We start from the raw sequence: 18,172 nt of genomic DNA on the forward strand, positions 1-18,172 counted from the left end.
GGACCCCTAGTCCTGGCCCCTTACCTGCAGAGGCAGAGGTGGAAGCCAGAGAGGGACTAGAGCCCTGGCTCCATCCCCACCCCTGGGACCCCCGGTGGAGAGAGGAACTCAGCTATGCCCGCCCCCTAACTGGTACAAGCTGGGCGATGGGTGCCGATGAGGTAGAGGGAAGCAGAGCACAGCCAGGTGGGTTCAGATCAAGTCACCCTGCAAAGTGTCACCGAGCACCCGTGGTGCCAGGCCCTGTGCTGGGTGCTGGGGCAGGGTTAGGAACAGACATGCATGAGCTCAAGGGGCCGTCCATCCGGGAGGAAGCAGGAAGCCAGAACACAATTGCACACTGCCCGTTGAGAGCCTGTGGCTGGCCAGGCACCAGCCCAGCCCTTTATATCTATGGGCTCGACATCAGCACCCTAGAGGTAGGTAGTGACATTTGAAGCAACAAGAACAGAGGCTAAGGCCAGGAGCAGGTCAGCCTGCGGAGGGGCAGGGCAGGCTGTGACAATTGCCTCGGGCTTTTCAGAGTCAGGGTTGTAGGTGCAGGTACATAACTGCTACTCGTGAGCTGGAAGGTACACGGGGGGTCCTGGGCCAGGGCTGGGGAAGGCCGGTCAGCCAGGGAGGAGAGGAACAGCTGGGCTTCCTGCCCCATTCGTGACCAGGCCTGCAGCCAAAGGGCCAGGAGTACAGCCCCCTGACACCCCAGAGCTTGAGCCTGGGGAAGCTGCCCTTGCTGGGGGCTTGAGTGGAGGAGTGGGAAAGCCACGAGCCCTGAGAAACAGCTGCGATAACAGGCAAAGAGCTTTCCCAAACCTGCAGGTCTTCCGGAACAGAGGTGCTGGCAGGAGGGAGGGGCCTTCGCGTGGCACAAAGAGCAGGATGGTGCAACAGCAGGACCGCGGGGCGAGGCCTAGAGCCCCAGAGCCCCTTCCCCCTCCCCTCACTAAGGTCCCACCTTCCCAGTCCCCACACGCCTCACTGGCACCCCGACTCTTTCAGTAAGTCCCCTACCCCTTTCCTGAGTCCCCACCCCCCTCAACAGGCCCCCCTCCCTCCATTAAGCTCACACCCCCTGCCCACCGAGCCCCACCTCATTTCTCGAGCCCCCAGCATCCCAATGAGCCCCTGACCCTCACACAGGGCCCCATCTCTCTTGTTCCCACTTCTTCACAGGACCTCTGACTCCTTACCGAGCTGCTCACCCAGCCACTGACCACTTCCCTGAACCCTCATTACCTCACTGAAGCCCCAGCCCCTTCCCTGGGCCTGGCCCTGCCACGCCCCGCCCGCCTCAAGCCTTCTGCCGAGCAGAGTTCAGAGGCCGCCTTGGCAGAGTCCTGTAGGTCACCACCCTCTCCCCAACTACCCAGCAGAGCCTCAGGCTCTAGCCAGGCCAAGCTCACCTCTGCCTAGACCCCCAGAGCATCTGTGGGTTCCCAGGTGAGGCCCAGATCCCCCACGAGCTCACCCTGGACCCCTCCCTCTGCAGGGAGGCTGCTGAAGTCCTCCAGCCGCCGGCAGATCCTCTACGCAGACCGCCAGGCGTCCCTGAAGGTGTCCTGCGCCTACAAGGAGGACGAGGGTCTCTACACGGTCCAGGTGCCCTCGCCCTTTGGGCTCCGGGAGCAGAGCGCCTATGTGTTTGTGAGAGGTGAGGGGGCGGTGGGGGACCGGGGCTCTGCCTTGACTGATTTGCTGTGGGACATTTGGGCGAGTCCCTGCTCCTTGAGGCCTCGGTTTCCATGCTATATATTGGGGGTGCTGGGGTAGAGTCTCTCTAAGAATCCCTGTGCATCCCATGACCCTCCAAAGGGACACAGCCTGAGAGTCTGAGACGCGGAGCCAGCTGGAGAGGGAGGGCTGATCGTGGGCTGGGACCATTCTAGTCCTGGTTGATTTCTCTCTCCTGGCTTTGCCACTTCACTAGCTGGGTGATTTGGGGTAATTCACTTCTCTGTGACACTCAGTTTTCCCACCTGCAAGATGGGGGATTGCGCCGGGACTCAGAGACTAATTATGCCAATTGTTCAGGTGTGTGGCGTAGAATGGGCCCCTAATAAACGGTACTCCTACCCCTACCCCCAGATGCTGTTGTTTGAAAGGAAGAGGCTGTTATTCAGGTCGTTCTCCTCAAGATCCACCTGAGCCCCTGGGGGGTGGTGAATGAGAAGAGGATGAGGGGTGAGAATGGGAGGGGGTCTGTCGCCAAGTGGACATTGACGGGAAGAGCTTCCCCCCACTCTCTTCCCACCCCCGCCCACCCCGGGCTTCAGATGCTGCAGCCGAGAAGCCCGGGGCTCCAGGATCCCCCCTGAATGTTCGATGCCTGAACGTGAACAGGGACTGCCTCATCCTGACGTGGACCCCGCCCAGCGACACCCGTGGCAACCCCATCACCAGCTACTCCATTGAGCTGTGAGTCGGTCTCTTCAGTGGCAGAGCCCATGGGGGTAGATGGCTCTGTGAGGATAAGCGTGGGGGCCACAGGAAAGAGGGACCCCCATGCCTGTCCTTGGAATAGGGCAGGAGGCAAATGTGTTATTTAGGGGCAATAGAAGGGTGTCCGCCCCTGGAGTCAGCCGCTGCCCTCTAGACCCTTCACAGCAGGAGCTGCCACTGGCAGGGGCAAACATCAGTGCTTGAAACCTGAGCACATGTGGATGCTGTCCTCCCTGAGTGCCGGAGACAGAGTAGCACTGACGCGGGAGGGAGGGGGCACACCAGGAAAGGGGAGGCCTAGAACATCCCACCTCCTTCACCTGCTGCCAGCCCCGAGGCCCTAGCTGGAGGTAAGCTAATCCAGCCACTCGAATCCTTACAACAATCCCTATCTAAGGGGCGCAGGGGGACTCTCTAGTGCCCCATTCTACAGATGAGGAAACTGAGGTACATGGCCCCATCCAGCCAGTACTGAGGACAGTGGCACCCAGGGGGGCACAGAGACCCCAGACTCCGAGGGTCACTCTGGAAGGCACTCCGACAGGGAGTGGACAGCCCCCTGGGGAAAGGCTAACTCGCCCACTCACAAGCCATGTGACCTTGGGCAAGTCATCTCACTCTCTAAACACGGATCCCGTTGGTAGAGTGAAGGTAATCACACCTAACCGTGAGGACCGTCAGGATTAAACGAGATAACAGGTACGGAGGGACACAGCATGGCTCCAGACACGCAGGAAAGCTCCATGAAAGGCACTAGCTATTTTGATTAGCATCGCGCTTGGTGGAGGATGGTGAGAAGGCCTCCTGGGGCCCGAGGTTGGAGCCGGGCTTTTAAATGGAGAGAGATGAGCTGGGCCGGCAGCCCAGGGCGGGGGAAGGGCCCTGGAAGAGGCCCACCCTGGGAAGATGTGAGTCATGGGCAGGGGCTGCAGCCGAGGCCTCTCTCCCACAGGTGCCAGGGCGAGTCCGAACAATGGGTGCCCTGCCACCAGGCCCCCGGCGGGACCTGTCGGTGCCCAATCCAAGGCCTCGTCGAAGGCCAGAGCTATCGGTTCCGGGTGAGAGCCGTCAGCAGAGCGGGCAGCAGCATCCCCTCCAAGGCTTCAGAACCGGTTGCCATGGGCGACCCTGAGGAAGCCCAGAAGAAGACAGGTGAGCACAGAGGCCCTGCAGGGACGTTCCAGAGCATCAGTCAGGGCATACTCAGGACTGCCTCACGCAGGAGACAGGCGCACAGCCCCCATGCCAAGCCCTGATCCAGGAGGGGAGACACAGCCCAGCCCTCAGGAACCCCTAATCTGATGGAGGAGACACAGTGCTGTCCTTAGCAACCCCTAGCTGGAGGGGGAAGGTACAGCTCGTCTGATGGAAGAAACACAAACCTGTCCACACAAGATGCTAATCTGGGGTAAAACCACAGCACCCTCTTCAGATGCCCTTAATCTGAAGGAGGAAAACTGTCCTGCCTCAGAAGCCCCCAGCCTGGACGGCGGGGGGAACACAGCCCCCTCAGTTCTGAGGAGTCAGCCTGATTTGTATTTGCTGTGCCCTAGGGATCTGACCCCATCACTTCTCTCTGTCCCGAGAGGACAGAGCATCTTTGGGGTCCAAGAGCAGCAGTGCTGCACTTTGGACCCCTGAGATCTCTGGGGCCCAGATGGACCTGCTTGAGGACACACAGTGAGGGGCCAGAAGGCCAGGACCAGGAGCAGGGGAGGAATCAGCACCCAGAGTGGGGCAGGCCCTTCCCTGTGGCCTGCTGAGCCCGCCCACCACACACACCCTGCACCCCTTAGTTCTCCCCTGACATGTTCCCTTCTCCCCGCTAGAGATCCCCTTTGATACAGGAAAAACGATCACGGTCAGCACAGACGATTCTGAAGGTACGTGTGAACCTCCTGACACTTTGTCTCAAAACGCCAGCCCCCTTTGCGGTTCTGGAAACTCTGGGCCACAAACTGAACCCAGAGGCAGAGGCTGTCTTGTGCAGGGTGCGGGGAGGCGAGCACGGGCAGGATCCAGGCTGAGGGGCCAGGCTCTCTGGTGGGCGACTGTGCCCCTCGCGGAGGAAGTAGACGTCGGGGAAAGTCCCGGCAGGACGTGGGGAGACCTGGGTTCTGGCCCTGGCTCTGCCCGGCCTTGCTGGGTGACTGGAGCAAGTTCCTGCCCCTCTCTGGGCCCCAATTCCCTCCTCAATGAAGTGAAGGGCTGAGATCTGGGGTCTCCGACGGCCCACACATCTTCCCCCCCCCCGATGGCTCTGATTCCAGACTTCGTGACCATCCCCTCGCCCCCAACCAATGTCCACGCCAGCGAGATCCACGAGGCCTATGTGGTTCTGGGCTGGGAGAAGCCAAGACCCCGGGGCAAAGCCCCACTGACGTACTTCCTGGAGAAGGTACGGAGACCCCAAGGGCCCCAGCCCCAGGTCGGCCTGAGAAACAGACGCGCTGTGTTACCAAGACGTGGGGGGGTGTTCAGGGAGGCGCTGGGAGACCCCAACAGTGTCCCCTGGGAGGCCTGAAGAGTAGAGAATTTTCTGCCTGGGAGGCTTGAGCATAGCCCTGCACAGAGGCAGGGGGGTGGATTAAATGACCTTTCGAGGTTCCCTCCAGCCCTGAGAGGCCAGTTACTGATGGCAGTTCCGGAAGCTGTTCACGGAAATACACAAAATTAAGAGACACAGACAATAACAACAGTAGATCCACCATGTCCTGCGTACACCCACACCCCAAGTCTATCTGGCACCTGGTCACACATCGGGTCGAACACCTAACCTTGGCCAAGGCCAGGGTGGGAGGGAAGCCAGGATGGTGCCCACCTGCCAGGGTCATTGACGGACAGCACATACAGGGCATGGGGGGTGGAGGTAGGTAGTACCAGGAGGCGGTTCTCCCTGGGGGCAGAGTAGGGGCAGGAGACTGGGGAGGGGGGCAGCTCATGTGAAATGGATTTCACAGTGGAGGGGAGGCATTGTGGCAGAGTAAAAAACAGCATGGTGTTAAGATCCATTCCATTCCTGACTTCTGCTGTGTGAGCTCCTTTGCTAAGTTCTCTGAGCCTCAGTTTCCTCCAGCATAGAATGGAGACCCTACCCTGTGAGGATGAAATAAAAGCAGCACATAGCCAGGGCCCGCAGCCCTGGGACTGTAAACCCTTCCCAAGGAGATGCTCTTGCCTCTGATCCCCCTAAAGGAAGACACCGGGTTTACCTTCTCATTACTCGCTGGGTCCAGCACGGTACCCAGCACATGGCAGGTGGACGGTACAGGTTTAGTGAATCAAGGAATAAAAAGGTTCCAGGGAAGAGTCTGTGGCTCTCGTTGTCCAGATGGGCCTCTCTGCACATTCACAGGTGATCCTATTTCTCTGACATGGGAAAGCTATGGATAATGGAGGATCTGTTTTGTGAGGCTATAGAGTATAATGGTTAAGACCTTGGAGTCAGACTGCCTGGGTTCTAATCTTGTCGCTGCTACTTACTAGCTGTGTGACCTTGGGCAAGAAAATTAACCTCTCTGTGCCTCAGTTTCTTCTTCCATGAAATAGACATAATAATTGTACATCTTATAGGGTTGATGTGAGAATCAAATTAACTAAAGCACGTCAAGACTTAGAACAGAACTTGGCACACAGTGGGTGCTCAGCCGTGTTCCTTGGTTTTTGTAGCGATTTCTTAGCCTACCTGGGTTCTAGGCTACCGACAGCCAGGTGGGCCTTGGGAGGGAAAAGCACAGAGAGGGCAGGGTCAGTGGGTCCCCCCAGGGCTTCTAGGTTTTAACTCTCACACCCAGACTCGGCAGAAGTGGCCTCTGGGTGCCTTATTAACCTGCATCACCCTCGGCTCTTCACCCTCTATCTACCCAGAGACACAGGATTTATGGCTGCCTTTGGGGCCCCTGATGCTGTGTAGAATGAGCAGGTTTGGGGGTACCCACACCTGAGCTTAAATACCAAATATGCCAGCTATTAGATGCGTGACTTCTGGCCAAGTTACCAAAACTTCCTGAACCTGAATTTCCTCACTGCTGGGGAAATTAACCCTTACTTTGCAGAGTTATTGTGAGAATTCATCCATTTACTCATGTATTCATCCCACAAACATAGACTGAGTACCTCTCATGCGTCAGTACTGTTCTCAGTGGTGGATAAAACAGACAAACTCCTGCCTCCAGAGCTGAGATTGGAGTAGGGGGTGGGGGATGGATGACAAAGAAGATGAATCCGAAAAGTATTTGGCACATTTGCTAATGGTAGGAGCTTAGGAGAAAGACAGACAGCATGGAGGGGATTTGAAGTGTTGAGGGAGGGGCTGCTGACCTTTCATATGGGGGGCGGTGCTGGGGAGGCCACCCTGAGAAGGTGAGTTTTGAGTAAAGACCCAAAGGAAATGAGGGGCAAACCAGAGATTTCTGGGGGAAAAACGTTCCAAGAAAAGGGACCAGCAAGTGCAAAGGCCCAGAGGCAGGGATTGGGCCTGGCACCATCAAGGAACAGCAGGGGGACACAGAGCCTGGTGAGTGGGCAAAGGGGGGCATGGAATGTGGCCAGACAGGTGACAGGAGTCAAGCCATAGAGAATTTCGCTCTGAGAGAGATGCGGGGCTTGGGAGGGCTGTGGGCAGACACGGATGTGATCTGACTTGTGTTGTAAAAGGATGCCTCTGCCTGTCATTTGGAGAAAAGACTGAAGGGAGTTAAAGGTAGAAACAGGCAGACCAGTTAGGAGGCTACTGAGATAACTCAGGTGAGAGACGATGGTGGCTTGGATCAAGGTTGTGGAGGGGAGCATGAGGGTGATAAGCCATGGTTGGACTCTGGATAAATTTCGAAGGTAGAGCCAACTGGGTTTGTTGACAGAGCATCTTCGGGGGATGAGAAATGAGAGAAAGAGTCCAGGATGGCTCCCAGGGTTCTGGCCTGAGCAGCTGAAAGGACGGGTGCCACTAACTCGATGTGGGCTGCATTGGCGGGGGGCAAGTTCCAGGGTCAGTTCTGTTGAATGTGAGATGCTCGATGGGCATCCGGGTAGAGACGTCACGGAGGCAGGTGGATCCAGAGTTCAGGTGTTGAGGGGCAGCCTGGGCCAAGGATAGAAGTTAGTGAGAGCACATGTGGGAAGGCAACCACTTAACCAAAGGCAAGTTTCTCTCCCTTGTCACAGTCGGTCATAGGTAGCGGCACCTGGGAGGCCATCAACTCAGAAACACCTGTGAAATCCCCGAGATTCGCCCTTTTGGATCTGGAGAAAGAGAAGTCGTACGTCTTCAGAGTGCGAGCGATAAACCAGTACGGCATGAGCGATCCCTCGGAGCCCAGCGAGCCCATCGCCTTGAGGGGGAAGCCAGGTACCTGTGTGATGCAGGAGGTGGGGCCAGGCCAGGCCAGACCAGGCTGTCAGCATCCGGGGCTCGGGACCCCATGGCTGCAGGGACACAGCCGTGCCCGTTTGTCTGTCCTTGACCACTCTACCTATCACGAAGCTGAAAAGCAACATGATCACAGGCCTGTAAAACTTTAGACCGTCAAGAATTATTGATACATTTCTCTGGGCAAGAGGCTCTTGAAAGTATAGACATTTTTTTCTAGATCAACAATTCACAGTTTGCAGAATCCAGCCAGGTCCAGCACAGGATCTGAGTGTGACCAAGTGGTCCCTCAGTTCTAAACGTCTCCAACCAGGGCCTGACCCCACCTTGTGCAGCCAGGAGTGAGCCCCTGGGCAGGCCTCCGGCCCTCTCTCTGGTCCCACCCCAATCCGCCTCACCAGGCGGGGCCCCTCTCATCTGAAGCACAGCGTGGGCCTGGGCAGGTCATTTCTGAGCTGCGAACCTTGGTGTCCTCACCTGCCAAACCCGTTGTTCTGAAGGCCTGGTTATCGCCCCCACCTGTGGCTCCTTCCTGAGTCTCCCAGCGGCAGCTCCATCCTGGTCCTGACTTCCCGGGCTTCCCTCTTTCCTCTCAGGCCTCTGGATTCTGATAAGATCAGAAGGTTCCCTGCAGCTGCCATCACCAGCTAGTCCTTTAAGGAACCCAGCTGTAGCACTGCCCATCTGAGAAGAGCTTGATATGCTGCAAGGCCTGTTTGGGGAAGATTTCAAAGTCCTAGATTTGTACTGTTTCAATAATGTAGAAAAAAGAAATATATATATATATATATATATATATATATATATTCATAGTAAGTATAAATAGGTTGGTGGGCAAATGGAGTTTTTCTTTAATTCTGGTCTGGTTAACATTTAGTCTTGACTCAGGGGCCTGGCCAGTGACTGGTTTGTGATTGGATGTGGGCCGTCTCTGGACCACAAGGCAGCCTTAGGGTAAGGTTCTAGTACAGATCGGAGAAGGAAGGGAGAGGAAAAGGAGAGGAGGGGAGGAGAGGAAAAACGAAAAGTCATTTACTTGTATTATGAAAGTGAAGTTATTGTACAAAAATGGGAAAATACAAAAGAAGCGAGAGAGAGAGAGAGAGAGAGAGAGAAAGAGGAAGGGAGGGAGGGAGGGAGGGAAGAGAATTCCCTCCACCCCAGGATCCCGCTGACCAAGGGTAACCACTGTGAACATCTAGGCGCTTGGGCCTCTGGCCTTTGACGCATGCACGCCAATGCATCTTTCTGAAAGTCCAATCAAACCACGTGTAGAGCTTTGCATTCTACCTTTTACAATTAACATTATACCACAAACATATCCTCAGGTCTTGAAATCATGATGTTAGTGTGTGAGTACTACTCCATACATGGATGCCCTCAGCTCAAGTTCTTGCCTACGGGTCGAATCAGGTCTCTTGGACACATGGGGCCCTGAGTGCCCTCCTTCTACCCTCTCCCACCACCCAACCTTCATCCACTGTCACACTGTCTTCAACCTGACAGGCTGAAGTTGCTGACAGGACCTTCCTGAGCCCAGGACCCCAAGTCTGTTTCTCAGTACTTCCCCTGGGCCAAGTGCAGAGCCTGGCTCAGAGCAGGCACTCAGTAGTTACTGGATTTATGTTGGATTGATGCTGAGTTCAGCCTCTGCCTGTTGACTTTGAGGCACCACCAGAACACTAGGAGAGGTGTCCAGGGAAAAATGCAAGATGAGGCTCTAGAATTCAGGAGAGAGAGCAGGCCTGGAGGTAAAGCCTGGGGAGTCACCTGCAGAGTGGTGAGGGCTGAAGACATGGGAATAGGTGGACACTTGAGATGAGAAAAGAGGAGAAAAATGGAGCAAGTCAAGGAGCAGACACTTGGAGGAGCCCCACATGTGGGGACAAAAGAAAGAGGGGGAGGGCTTCCCTGGTGGTGCAGTGGTTGGGAGTCCGCCTGCCGATGCAGGGGACGCGGGTTCGGCTGGGCCCGTGAGCCATGGCCGCTGAGCCTGCGTGTCCGGAGCCTGTGCTCCGCAACGGGAGAGGCCACAACAGTGAGAGGCCCACGTACCACAAAAAAAAAACAAAAACAAAAGCAAGAAAGAGAGGGAGCCACAAAAGGTTGTGTAAGAAGTTTGAGAAGGAAAAAGAGAACTAGGAAGGTCCTGTATCTGACATCCATCCATCCATCCTTTCATCCATCTATCCATCTATTCATCCACCTGTCCATCCATTAGTCTATTGATCCGTTCATCCATCCATCCATCCGTCCATCCATCCATTCTTCCATCCATCCAAATCTGTCCATTTAACACATCATGGCAAACCCTACCTCAAGGAGCATAGTCTCAGGGAGCCATGAAAGTTAAAGTTTCAAAGGGAAATAAAATGAAGTTTCCTAGAGATCAAAGATAAGGCTGAGGAAAATTGTCAGATCTGGTGACTTCTAAGAGAGAGAGAGCGATAGTAGGGTTAATGAATGGGGATTTTAGTGAGGAAGCGGAGATGTTTGGAGGTAAGATGAGAGAAGACTTTCAGAATACAAGAGTCTGGAGGACACCTCTGGGACTAGGGAAGAGCTGCCCAAAGCCCCAGGGCATGTCTGCAATGCACGTGCCCCCCTTGATTGCCATGTGCGCACCTCCCCGCCTCTCCCACACGCCTCCCCCTCCCCAGCCGTGTAACTCAGCATCTTCACTCAGTCCACACTTCTGATTTTTAGCCACTCTCCCTCCTCCAACTCAAGTTCAAGCTTTCCGAGACACACAGACCTCTGTCTCCCTGACCTGGGATCCTGTGAAAGACAGCCCAGAGCTCCTGGGTTATTACATCTACTCCCGGGAGGCAGGATCATCTGAGTGGAAAACAGTTAACAACAAACCCATCCAGGGCAGCAGGTGAGTTTGTCCCCACCCCCTTCCTGCCCTAGGGCAGGGCCGTAATAATAATGAAGCCTCTGCCGTTCACGGCGTGGTTGGGCATTGGGCACCGTTCTAAGTTCTTTTCATATATTAGGTCATTCAGTTCTGGCTGCAATCCTCTGAACTTAGGACTATTACTTCTGTGATCATTGTACAGATGAAGAAACCGAGGCACAGGGCAGTTACGGAGTTTGCCAAAGCTCACCTAGCTAGTAAGTGTACTTGGCCCAGACAGCCTCTTTTGTGGCAACGCTCACTAGGAGCGTGCTGTTTGCAGGTAGTGGTGACTGCCTAGGTCTTGTCTTTCCAGGAGCTTAGAGACAGAGAGGCAGAGACTGCAGCCAGGGCGGCTGGGGTTCAGGCTCCACACCCACCCCTCACTCGCCGGGCACCCCTGCACAGAGACTCGCCCTCTCTGAACCTCGGCCCAGACTCCTGTGCTCTTGCCTATGCCACTCCCACTCCCCTCTGAGTCTCCCTCCTCACTCGGTGGTCCCGGTCCTCGCAGGCAGAACCCTCGAGGTTTCTGGACTCATGACTTCTCTCCGTTTTGAGGCTCTGCGGGGGCAGGGGCTCGGGTGGTGACACCCACCCCCCCCTTCCCTTTCCATCAGACGACCGGCTGGGCCCTGAGCACACCTGTGGGCTCCCCTCACCCTGGGCTGCGAGCCCCAAGATTATCTCACCCAGAAAAGGGGACAGGACCTGGTGCCCCTCTGGCACACGGTGCCTCACGGTCACTCATGCTTTGTCACTGCTAAAGTTCTCCAGTTGGAGAATAATTAATTGGGTTTTGGACAAATGAGCTCGGAGTCCAGGTTATCCCTAGGATGACATCACTCCCCTGACTTGCATTCAGATGTCCGCCCCTGAAGGGGAGGACAGGGGGCGTGGCGTGATCCTCTGGTACATCACATGTGTGCATGTCATCGGTTACATGTGTCAGGGCTGGAAAGAGGCTAAACACTGCTGCCCAGCAGTGCTGCCTGGGGTGATGGTGTGAAGGGAGCTCAGCTGGGAGGTAGGGTCTGGTCCACCACTATTCCATGAGCTCCTCAGAACCTGGCTCACAGGAGATGCTCAAAAAAGACCTGAATGAATGAATACTGAACGGGCAGGCGCTGCGCTGGGATTCGGGAGACCCGGGCTCGGTCCAGGTTGTTCCTAACTGGCTGTGTGCTCTTGGCTCACCCCATTCCTTCTGGGGAAGCCCTTCCCTACCTGTAAAATGAAGAAACTGAATGGTTTGATCCATAAAGGCCCCTCTGACATTCCAACATTCAACTCCTCGGGGTCAACTGGCCAAGGGAAGCTCCCTGTAGAAGAAGATTTGCTACAGGAAAATGTTGATAAGTGAAAAGGGAAAAAAGAGGTTCACAGTTTGGATCTTATCAAGAAGAGACAGGGGCTTCCCTGGTGGTGCAGTGGTTGAGAGTCCGCCTGCCGATGCAGGGGACACGGGTTCGTGCCCCAGTCCGGGAAGATCGCACATGCCGTGGAGCGGCTGGGCCCGTGAGCCATGGCCACTAAGCCTGCGCGTCCGGAGCCTGTGCTCTGCAGCGGGAGAGGCCGCAGCAGTGAGAGGCCCGCGTACCGCAAAAAAAAAAAAGAAGAGACAGGATGGGAGGACATTTTTCTGTAAGCCAGAGTGTCCTTGTATGTCTCTGGCTGATAATTCAGAGGTCTTTAAAAGGACTCTGTGCTTTAGTCACAGCATCCGTACAGATAAGAAGAGCCATTTGTTATGTTTCCAGGACGAGGCCCAAAGTCCTAGAGATGTACCAGGTTGCTCAGTTTAGGGGTTGGCTACCTGGGCCTTCAACTGGTAACTTTCCCAGCGTATTGGCACCTTAATGATGGGCTCTGGAAGCTACATCCTTTAAAACCTTAAGGACCTCATCCTCCAGGGGGCAGGCATCACTCTGGGGGCAGGGGCAAGGTCTTTAGGCAAGAACTGAGGCCTCAAATCCTACCACACTGGTGGCCACTTATCCCCACAAGGTTGTTCTAGAAAGTTCAGGAATGTCTCCATGCTGCTGGTTTGGCCTTTCCTGAAGGCTGTACATTTCTCTCCCAGGTTTACAGTTCCTGGGCTGAGGACAGGGAAGGAGTATGAGTTTTGTATCAGGTCAGTCAGCGAGGCTGGAGTTGGGGAGAGCTCAGCCGCCACCGAACCTGTCAAGGTCAAGCAGGCTCTGGGTAAGTCCAAGGGGCAGGTGCAGCCTGCACACCTCTGGGGACAGACCTGGGCTGAGCAGAGAGCAGGGGGCTTATCGACCACCTCTTGGAGGGTCCAGCTCCAGAGGCCATGGGGCAGAAGCCTTCTCAGGGGATCTGGTGCTGACCCCGACCACCCCTTCCTTTGGGGGGGAAGTAGCAATGGCCTGAGGCCATGGGGTGAAGTCTGACCAGCTCGGAGGCCCAGGTGCCCTGCACGTAGCTGAGTCAGCATTACCAGTGGATGCTACTGGCTAAGTCCGTGCCCCAGAGCAGGGTGGGCACCCACTGGGGGAGGCTCGCTGCCTCCCTCGGGCCCCACCACCCAGTCCGGCCGCCCCTCGGGAGCAGTGGCCCTCACCCCCTTGCCTCCCCGTAGCTACACCATCTGTTCCATATGACTTCGCCCTCCTGAACTGTGGGGAAAATTATATGGTCATTGGGTGGAAACCCCCTAAGCGGCGTGGAGGGGGCAAGATCCTGGGCTACTTCCTGGACCAACACGACTCAGAGCAACCGGACTGGCACTCGGTCAACCAGCAGCCCATCCCCACCCAGACGTGCAAGGTGAGGCTGGAATGCGGCCACTGGCCTGGTGTCCTGATTTGTGTGGGTGGAGAGTGGGGGTCAGGGTTGGAGGTCCTGAGGCTGAGAGAGGCCTCAGGTTTGGTGCCTCGATAATCCAGCTGATTGTCAAGTGCAGACCAGTCTCACGGGAAGCTCTTATAGACCTCCTGCTGTGAACCTCATCCCCTGCCTCCCCAGCCTCAAGCCTTCACAGTCTGTGCTTTTGCTCTTCAAGGTCAGTGACCTTCACGAAGGCCACTTCTATGAGTTCCGTGCCCGGGCAGTAAACTGGGCTGGTGTCGGAGAGCTGTCGGCACCCAGCAGCCTGTTTGAGTGCAAAACATGGACGATGCCTCAGCCAGGTGAGCGTCTGGGAGGCGCCAAAGCCCAGCACCTGCCCTCCCCTCCCCTCCCCCAAACTAACAAACAAGATGACCGCTACCGCCGGGCTCACTGTGCATTCAAGCTTGCTCTGTTGGTCCCAAACCCCAGACCCCTGCCCCCTGTAACCTCTGACACAGTCTTAACTCTGCCAAGTCAAGAGCCCTGACCTTGGCCATTGACTGGCCCTGTACCCCCATCCAAATTATCCTCTAGCTCAACACCCCATCTGAGCTCGATTCTCAACACAGACCAATCTCAAACCCCAAAGGCACACTGCTAGGTGACCAACTCGTCCCAGTTTGCCCAGGACTTTCCCAGTATTACCACCGCAAGTCCTGTGTCCCAATCCTGGACAAACAGGGCAGGTTGGTCCCCCTCTGCACCACTCCCGCAGCACCATCAGCCTTCTCACAAACTAGCCCTTCATCTCCCCCTTAGGAAGGAAGGATGACAACCTTCCATCATTCTGTTCAGCTCAGTTCTGTTTTCTGCACAAAACCTTTACCTGAATGGCAGATAATCACTACGCGTGATGCTTTAGACAACGACAGTTATAAACAGCTGCCATTTGTTGGGTACTTACTATGTATTGACGCTTTGCTTAAGTTATGTCATTAATGCTCACGACAGCACTATTTTATAAGAACTAGTATTATCCCCATTTTACCGATGAGGAGACAGGAACATAGAGGCTAAGTAACTTGCCCAGAGTCCCCATAGCCTGAAAAAGGGTGTTCGCTGGGACATGAACCCCAGTGATCTGACTCTGGAGTCCACAGCCTGAGCTTCTACATTAAACCCTGAAATAGCAAAGAGATTAGAAAGATTAAATAATGCTGTTTGGGACAGGGATGGGGAGGGTCAAGGATGTTTCCCAGAGGAAGTAATACTGAGCACACTTTGAAGAGTTAACTCTAGTTCAGACACAGACCAAGCTTTGCCATGAGCCAAGGCCGGCCAGGTCCCCACCATGTCCAGAGCAGGCACTTCCAGGCCTGGCTGGGACTGAAAGATTGACAAGCTTGCTGACTTGCCACCCGCCCACTGCCCGACTGGCTGGCTGGCCATTTGGATATCCATCTCCTTCTCTACCCTGTCTTCCCACAGGACCCCCGTATGGCGTGCGGGCGTTTGAAGTACGGGCCACCTCCCTGATGCTGACGTGGGAGCCCCCACTGTACCAAGGGGCCGGACCAGTCATAGGCTACTGCTTGAGTGTCCAGGAGGAAGGCTCTGAGCAATGGAAGCCGGTCACTCCAGACCCCATCTCTGGCACCCACCTGAGGGTGAGTCCCTGCCCCTTCATCCTCTGATGAAGGATGGGCCCGCCCTAAGCCTCCCCTGCCACAGGATATGGCAGGACTACAGAACACCAAAGCTGGAACGACCCTCAGAGATCACTGCCCTCACTTAATGGCAGCAGAGGACCAGAGAGGGGGAGTGGCTTAGCCAGGGTCACACAGCGAGTGGGTAGTAGGTCTGGCCGGTGGTTGGTCTTAACCTGCTCCATGCTGTGCAGACTCCTCCCTAAAACCTCACTTATAATCAGCAAGGTATATTAGCATTTGGATATGCACATCCCTGGAGCTAGGAATTCTGCCTCTAGGATTGAACTGTAGAGAAATAATTAGTCAAGTGTGCAAAGACCTAAGGACAGTGATGCTTGTTGTAGCGTTGTTTATAAAGGCAAAATTTGGAAACAACTTAAATGTCCATCAGTAGGGGGTTTGCTTAAATAAACCACAGTGTATCCTTAATGTGGGCTCAGTGTCAGGGAGTGTAAAGGCTACAGTAGCTGAAGGAGTGGCAATAACATAAAGAATGAGGTAGAGCTAAAAAAATAAAAAATTTAAATTCAAAAATTAAAAAAAAGAATGAGGTAGAGCTACGTGTATGTTGTGACCTACAAACATATCCACCATATGTGGCTAAGAAAAAAAAAGCACAATACAGAGCAGGATATTTATATGTTAGATAACATTTAGAACATGTATATCATACTGTATATTAATGAACATAGAGGCATATATGCGTTTCTTCATTTAAATGAGAAGCAAACTCTAAACTCTTTGGATAAATAAGAAATCTAGCAGAATCATTGGTTTTATTCACCTGTGGTGGTTGTTTTCACTTGCACTCGTGTAGAAGGGAAAGCGCAAACAATGCTCTCCTGGCATGACAAAGACAACTCACACATATTTGTCATGTCAGAAAACAAAGGTGTCCATTGAAGCATTCTTAGCAGACACAAATTACTAACAGACAATCCATCAGGATCACAGACTTCACAGCGTCCATCTCTGAAGCCAGCATGTCTCACAGGCCTTCTTTGTTTAAGGAAAGTTTGTAAGGAAAGTTCTGTGATGTGTATTAGGTTTTATCTTCTGCAGCTCTTGGGAGAGAGGGAGTATCTTCTCCACCTCATTTTCCTGAGGCATCTTTCACCAGCAGGCAGGAGGGTGTGTGGGTTTCAAGACCACACGTTAGCACTCTGTTAGCACCAAGAGGAAAGAAAGCAGGCTTGAGAGGCCCAAAACAATGTGGAAAGAAGATACTAACAAGCAGAATATGGCACATGTCACGTTTCTGCATGGTTTACGTGCATTTGCGAGTCTAAATGGATTTTTACAAAATTGTCAATTCTGGTCATCTCTGGGAATGGAGCTGCCAGGAGAGGTTACCCCTTCATTTTATATTCTTTTCTATTGCTTTAACATTTCCTCCAACAAACATGAATTTCTTTCATAATCAGAAAAAAATAAAAATATTTCCTTTTGAAACAATAACATTAAGGCTATCTAAGACCAAATGAAGAAGGGCTTTCCTGGTGGCGCAGTGGTTGAGAATCTGCCTGCCAATGCAGGGCACACGGGCTCGAGCCCTGGTCCGGGAAGATCCCACATGCCGCGGAGTAACTAAGCCCGTGAGCCACAATTACTGAGCCTGCGCGTCTGGAGCCTGTGCTCCACAACAACAGAGGCCACGCCAGTGAGAGGCCCGCGCACTGTGATGAAGGGTGGCCCCTGCTCGCTGCAACTAGAGAAAGCCCTCACACAGAAACGAAGACCCAACACAGCCAAAATAAATAAATAAATTTATTTAAAGAAAGACCAAATGAAGAAGAGCAAGCTTCAGCCCATGGAATGCTCTAAGATGTGCAGTTTCCACCCCCACGGGGCCCGGCTCCCTACAGTAGAGTCGGCCAGTGCTGCACAGCTGGCCTGAGAGAGCCACGCAAGATGGATGGTCCCTCTGCTCCTCAGGCAGGCTGGCCCAGGGTGGGGGAGCCTCGGTGACTTGGCACCGTTTCTGCATGTGGGTGGTTGGCCAGCATTCACTCACTCAGTCATTCACTCAACACTTCTGGACACCTACTTAGTGCCAGATCTGGAACTAGATTGTAGATGTAAAAAGCTACAGTCACAGTCCTTAGGGAACAGGCAATTACAATACTGTGTGTCGTACAATCAAGGAGGGTCTGAGGGATTCTGGGAGCTCCAAGGAGGAAGGTAAGAGGCCTCTCCCGGCCTCGTCCCATCTGGCCAAGCTGAGTGGCCAAGGGTGAGCTGTCGGTGTTAGACCAAGAGAAGGGGAGGGCGTTCCAGGCAGAGGGCTCAGCAAGGGCAAAGGCAGGGAGGCGTGAAGCGACGTGATGCATGGGGAACCCTGAGGAGTCAGGGAGTGAAGGGGGCGCGGAGAAGAGGACAGGAGGCTGAGGATGGACGGATGAGGAAGGCTTTAGGTACCAAGCCTCGAAATCTGAACTTTACCCTGAAGGCCACTGAAAGAGTTAAGTGTACTCAGACTGCCATCTTGGAAACACTGGCAGAGGGAAAGATAGACCGGGAAGAAGGGTCTAGAGGCAGAGGCGCCATTTAGGAAACTGCTGGACTAATCCAGGAGAGAAGAAATAAAGCTGCAGTCAGAGGCGTGGCTGGGACACCCAGGCCACATTCAAGAAACGTTAGGGAAATAAAATGGGAACTTCGGTGATTAGATGTGTAGGGCTCAAGAAAACGATGTCAAAGACGACGATCACCAAGCTTCTTTCTAGGGAGGCAGATGGAGGAGAGGCCGGGGGCGCCGAGCAGGTGGAGTTCCAGGCATCACAAGCGTGGGAGGTAACCTCAGGGGAGAGGCTCACCTGAAGCTGGAACTCAGGAGAGCAATGTGCCCCTAGCCTGCCCCCCACCCCAGGGCAGCCTGGCCCTCCTGGGGGTCCCCTGCAGCCCGTGGCCAGGGCTGCAGGAAGGGTGGGTCTTTGCCATCCTCGGTGCTCACTCTTGCCCCCT

At 54.5% G+C, this 18,172-nt stretch overlaps 1 protein-coding gene across 1 annotated transcript in view; it reads left to right on the forward strand.

Moving 5' to 3' along the window:
* MYOM3 (myomesin 3) overlaps positions 1–18,172 on the forward strand; it is a 46,348-nt gene that overhangs the window by 10,343 nt on the left and 17,833 nt on the right. Inside the window, exons 9-19 of the mRNA XM_029227179.1 lie at positions 1,490–1,651; positions 2,274–2,415; positions 3,392–3,591; positions 4,269–4,322; positions 4,710–4,837; positions 7,603–7,786; positions 10,514–10,688; positions 12,790–12,911; positions 13,309–13,496; positions 13,732–13,858; positions 14,988–15,166. Of these exons, the coding sequence (XP_029083012.1) occupies positions 1,490–1,651; positions 2,274–2,415; positions 3,392–3,591; positions 4,269–4,322; positions 4,710–4,837; positions 7,603–7,786; positions 10,514–10,688; positions 12,790–12,911; positions 13,309–13,496; positions 13,732–13,858; positions 14,988–15,166 (1,661 nt within the window). The remainder of the gene's footprint in view (positions 1–1,489; positions 1,652–2,273; positions 2,416–3,391; positions 3,592–4,268; positions 4,323–4,709; positions 4,838–7,602; positions 7,787–10,513; positions 10,689–12,789; positions 12,912–13,308; positions 13,497–13,731; positions 13,859–14,987; positions 15,167–18,172) is intronic.

This window comes from Monodon monoceros, unplaced genomic scaffold (assembly GCF_005190385.1).
Source record: "Monodon monoceros isolate NGI ecotype Baffin Bay Population unplaced genomic scaffold, NGI_Narwhal_1 Super_Scaffold_18, whole genome shotgun sequence".
Classification (NCBI taxonomy): domain Eukaryota; kingdom Metazoa; phylum Chordata; class Mammalia; order Artiodactyla; family Monodontidae; genus Monodon; species Monodon monoceros.